Source organism: Primulina eburnea, unplaced genomic scaffold, assembly GCF_022965805.1.
Source record: "Primulina eburnea isolate SZY01 unplaced genomic scaffold, ASM2296580v1 ctg944, whole genome shotgun sequence".
Taxonomy (NCBI): domain Eukaryota; kingdom Viridiplantae; phylum Streptophyta; class Magnoliopsida; order Lamiales; family Gesneriaceae; genus Primulina; species Primulina eburnea.
This window is the reverse complement of record NW_027331702.1, coordinates 3,146-9,000: the sequence shown is the minus strand read 5'-3', so window position 1 is coordinate 9,000 and position 5,855 is coordinate 3,146. Positions and strand designations below refer to the sequence as shown.

General features: G+C 37.2%; 1 protein-coding gene across 1 annotated transcript; it reads right to left on the bottom strand.

Annotated features, from left to right (window-relative positions):
* Window positions 1–3: 3 nt before the first annotated feature.
* Window positions 4–2,017, bottom strand: LOC140822578 (putative disease resistance protein At1g50180; the record flags this gene model as incomplete). Its single annotated transcript, XM_073183357.1, has 1 exon — window positions 4–2,017. A coding segment is annotated over exon 1 (1,836 nt), but the record flags the coding sequence as incomplete, so codon positions are not given.
* Between the last annotated feature and the right edge of the window lie 3,838 nt (window positions 2,018–5,855).

Here is a 5,855-nt window from a genome sequence, read left to right as displayed (position 1 = left end):
ATTTCCGATTGATTTTGGAATGACAGAGATATTTGTTCCACTTAAGTCGAGATATTTGAGGTGATATACTTTGAATACATCATTTGGGATGCTATCAATTGGAGCATTTCTTAGACTCAATACCTTCAATATTCTGCAATGCCTCAAAACCTCATGGAAGACTGATTCTGAATATTCTGAAAAATCCAACCAAAACAAAGAGCGAAGATACTTTACATTGTCTGTCCCTTTAGATCTACTATGAATTGCCATGCGTCGGATCTTATCAGGACGCATCACGTCTCCTTCGCTAGTTCCTGTAAACAGATTTTGTTCTCTAGATTTCACAATGATGTATTCTCGTAGAATGTCATGGATACGAAACGATAGTGGGGTTCCATCGAGATATGTTTCTGCTACCCCGATTAGACTTCTGTTGAGAAGCTCGTTAAGATAGGTCTCTGCGATTTCTTCCCGTGTCTTTCCATCTTTTGGCTCCACAAAACCTTCTGCTATCCATATACGAATTAACTCCGACTTTCTGAGCAAATCATCTTCTGGAAAGATGCTCCAGTATAGGAAGCATGCTTTGAGATAGTATGGTAAGTCATAATAACTGAGAGACAGTAGTTTGTTCAATCTTTTGAGATAGTCTCCCTGTAATTCAAGACCAATGGTGCGCTCAAATATTTTCCAATCTTCAAAATTGTTGTTCTTGGTTGCTAGGAGCCCACCAATCACAACAATTGCAAGCGGCAAGCCCTCGCATCTCTTTAAGATGCTTTTCGAGATTTCGTTTAAATAGGAAGGACATGAGTTTCCTGGAAATGCCTTTCTGAAAAACAATTTTTCCGAAATTTCAGCAGTCAAAGGAGCTAAATTATACAAATGGCCACCGGTCTCGCTACAAGCAGCATTGCCTATGTTGTAAAAGCGAGTCGTGATGATGATGCGGCCACGAGCATTATTTCTTGGAAATGAATATTTGATGGATTCCCATACATCGACTTTCCAAACATCATCTAGGACAATCATGTAAGTTTTATCCTTGAGAAACTTATAAACATATTCTTTCATTCCGTCGCCATTCATTGCTTCCAGATTTTCCGGTGGTTGTAGCTTGACTTCACTAGCAAGCTGGTTAATCATGTCTCGCAAAAGACGATCTAAGTTGATATTCTCTGAAACAGTAACCCAAACATGGCAATTGAAATTGGCGTTTACTGATGAATCATCATAGATCTTTTTAACAAGGGTTGTTTTCCCCAACCCACCCATGCCAACCACTGAAATGACCATAAGCCCATCATCAGTCTGCTTAAGCCACTCGACCAGCTGTTTCTTTGGTTCTTCAATTCCCACAACCTCCTCTTCTTCCAATAGAAGCGCATCACCTCGTGTGTCATACGTTTTACTGCTACTGCTTGACTCTTGATTCTTGAAACCATAAATGTCTTTGAATCTCAGTTGAGTCTTGGCAACATTTTCCATTCTAAACTTGATTTTTCGGAATTCAGATGCAATTCGATGGCGAAGTATCACTTTTTTTACCGAGGCATACATTTTTTTGACGTATCTTTTGTATCCATCTGCATCACAATGTAAATGGGCTAGTTTGAGCATGTATCTTTCGAGGACATCTTCAGTGTCGTAAGTGATCTCGCGCACTTTCTTGACCCATTCTTTGAGTTGTGGATCAGTTTCTTCTTTCTCGTCAGCAGCTCGAAGGAATGCCCTCATCTGTCCCAATTCATCTCGAATATACACGGCATTGTCTCCGATCCCTCCAAGCAATTCTTGCTCCTGTTGGAGGAAGAGAGTAAGCCGATTGAAGAGAAACAATGCCGCACTCTCTGCCATTTTTATTCATTCAACTCCTCGTACATATGTACATTGTTGTTGTGCTGCAAGATACAAAGATTAAATGGCGCTGCTGTCAAATTATTTAATCGTTTTGGTCAAGGTTTTCACATCGAGATTTTAATCAAAATATGATACCACACAGCATAACAATTCAATATTCTGCCGAGAAATTAAGTTGCTAGCTTATTATATAAATTTTAATTAAATTTGTTTTATATTTCTACTATTTACAAATTTTTAAGATTTTAATTTAATTAAAAAATGCTTAATGATGTTATTCTTCTTTTGTTAAATTAGTTTTACATCAATAAAAAATCATCAGAATCAAAATATTGTTGAAACATTGGCAACATCATGTTTAAAACTGAAATAATACCAGAAAATTTTGATTTAATAAGAATATAATGAGGAATTTTAGAGTTGAGATTGGGTTTATCACATAAATAAAAGAGTGGGCCAACATGTACATTCAGCCAGCATTTTGTCAAATAACTAATTCCAGCCACCCCCCATCACCTCTTCCTCCTATACTCCACACTTTACAAAAGCACAAAATAATGAAAATCTTTTCTCCCCAAATCCCTTTGCTTCTGATCTTGATCATACTCACTGTGGGTTCGATTCGAGTAGTCGAGATATCAACAAAGTATCGATCAATCAAAGCCAAATCCAATTCCAATCAAATCTTCTTCGTGCTATATTATATATATTATATAATATAATATATATATATATATATAGCACACACAATTAGAATATGATAGGCTAAGATTTTTAGGATATAATACAAATGACACAATTAGGGTGCATAAATAAACTACAAATAATGAACTGATCAGTTCCTACGACAAATGAGGTAACTTCAGTGGTGGAGTAGAGGATCACTGATGCAGTTGCCTGTGTGAAAAAATTGAAGACGAATTCTACAAGAAATTAGCCATGAATTAAGAGGAAAATGGTTTGCAAAAGAATCAAACATTATATATATATAATATATATATATATATAATATATATAAAAGAGAATTATACCTCAAATTATGAGATCCATTGTGTATTGTTTCTTTCTTGGAAAATAAAAGTGTGTTAGGAGAAGAGGGCAAGGCATTATAAGAAGAAAAGAGACCTCAACATTAAGCTAGCTGGAGGATCGGAGTTGACCATCCTTTCAAGTCTTTTTTTAAGTTTGGAATTGTTATCGTGGAAATTTCCTAATTTTAAATTTGACTAATTATATCAGCACAAATATATTATCAGCAAAATAGGTTTGATTATCAAATGTACTTGAATCAATCTCCTAGAGAAATTCTGAAGAGAAAATTAGGGAGAAGAGTGATCGATATATGGAGGCTAAAACCCGAGCACAAGCCCGTAACAACAAGAAATGATTTAAGAAAATATATTATAATTGGGCTTAAGATAAGTGTGTATATATATAAATACACACACAAAAGGCCCTAAAAAACAGAAATGATTTAAGTGTTGAAAATGTAATAAATCTTTGGTGAAAATTATAATGGTTTATGTTGAAAATTAGGTAAAATGTTGGTGTAGAATATTGAAAATTAGTGTGTGATGATGTTTGTAATGATAATTTATTTTTTGATTATTTGTAAAGAATTCTATAAGTAGGCTCACCATTTGTGAAGAAATTCGCAATGGAGTTGGAGAAAAATATTATAAAGTGTGTAGTTTGATAATTTTGAAAGTTTGAGATTTTTACTTTTACCAAAATTTACTTTTCATAATACGTTATCAGCAAGCTCTAAAAGTCCTCCATATTTTTCCAAGCTCCAAAACCATAGACAAGGTTACATTGGAGAAAAGGCAATAGAGGACCGAGCTCGTACAGATAACCATAGACAAGGTTAAGTCATCCGAGAGAAACTCAAGGCAGCTCAAGACCGACAGAAAAGTTGGGCAGATCTGAAAAGAAGGCCAGTGGATTCAACGTTGGCCAGAAGGCCTACGTAAAAGTATCGCCTATGAAAGTAGGGTCCGATTCAACAAAGTTGGGAAGCTGAACCCCCGTATGTAGGACCCTTCGAAATTCTGGAAAAGGTGGGTACTTGGCATACAGATTGGCACTGCCGCCAAACATGTCAAGAATTCATAATGTTTTCCATGTGTCCCAACTACTACGGAAATACATCTCGGACCCAAGCCACGTGTTGGAAGTAGAACCGCTCATGATCGAAAACTTGGGAGAAGAGCTGAAGTACGAAGAAGTCCCCATCAGAATCGTGGACACCAAGGACCAAGTACTAGGCGACGAATCATGCCCACACGTCAGGTGCAAATGGGTCTAACCACCGAAAGAGAAGCCACGTAGGAGCTAGAAGAAAGAATAAGGAACTAATACCCTTATACCTTTTCATAAACCAAGCCAACCCAATTCGCGGACGAAACTATCCATAAGGAGGGAGGATGTAATAATCCGGAGTTATGATGTTTATAATGATAATATTTGTACAAGATTGCAAGATTTTCGAAAATGAATGGATAATTTTATCTGACATTATTTGGAACGCAAGAATTTAAAATAAATCTGTATATTTTTCGGAATTTGAGAGATATGCGAATTATAACGGAAAGAAGATAATTTTGATAAACCTGGATAAAAATTAGAAACAGTAAGATAACTTCATCTTGGGATCTCAATCTTGAAGAAAATGACATGGGAGGTTTCGAAATATATTGGAAGGATTCTATATGGATTTTCGAAAAGCATTAGATATAGAGAATCATACAACCAACGATATAAATAGACAGGCTTGGAAAAATTTAAAAGTTGGACCTCCCAGGATTTTTTAAGAAAAAAATATGCAAACTTATCTTTGGAAAATGACCACAATTCGAATTTAGGTAGGGAATTTTTGGGATTAAGAAAAAATAATTTTATCATATTGGGGAATAAAAAGTCTACCGAATATTGGAATTAAGACTAAAGTCAAAATTTTTTCAGGCTGGACTGCATAATTTCGAAATTTATCCAAGGGAAGGAATCAAGATTTCGAATTTTATCCAAGGGAAGATATCAAGATTTCGAAATTTTAGATCATCAAGTAATCAGGGAGAAATATTAATTGAATTAGATCAAGATCTAGAGATGAGATTGATTCAATTCAAACACGCGGATAAACTCGATCGAGATAGCAAGCAACCCCTATAAAATAGGAGGGCCGTATAACTCGAAAATTCACACCATTTGCTAGCAGAAAATTTTCGAGTTCTCCCGCTCTAGTCTCCTTAGGATTTTCGAGAGCCGAGAGCGCGGTCGCCGCAGTCCAGTCGGCGAAGGAAATGTTCTTCGAAAGTTCAGTACAAGAACCTAGGCTTTTTAGTTTTTCCCATCAGAGGTCAAGTAAGTGGGGGGCTTGTTTGAAATGTGGTATTTCGGTGTATGCTTTTCGTTTTTCGAATTTCGGTCGAGACAATCTCTTCGATACAACACCCCCCAAAAACCACCCACCACCACCCCACCCAAACCCCCACACAAAAGCCAACCACCCACCCACCCCAAACCCAAGCCCCACACAAAACCCCCCCCTGCCACAAGAAATCCCAAACCACAACAACAAACCCCCCAACACACCCCCCCAACAACCACCAACCCACCACCAAAAACAACCAACCAACACTAAATTACCTCGGTTTAGATTGCGCATGGGTTTATGTTTGACACGTAAGGATTCAACTGGATTGGGAGGGAATCGCCCAACTATGAATGACCCTCAGACGGTGGGGATATAACCGTATTCGGTCTCGCCTCCTTAAAGGAATAAAAAATTAGGGACGAATTCAGTAACCATGAAGTAAAGAGGATCTCATTGGCAGGTTCAAGAGACTAATGTGGTATGAGTCCCAATAATGCATGGGGGGGGTGTGTGTGTGTGTAGGTAATTTCGAAATTTTATAGCATGTTGTGGTGTGACATCGAGCGCCCCCACTTACTGAGTATTTCCCAAATATCCTCCCCCTTACAAACCTTCCCAGATAAATCTGAAGAACAGG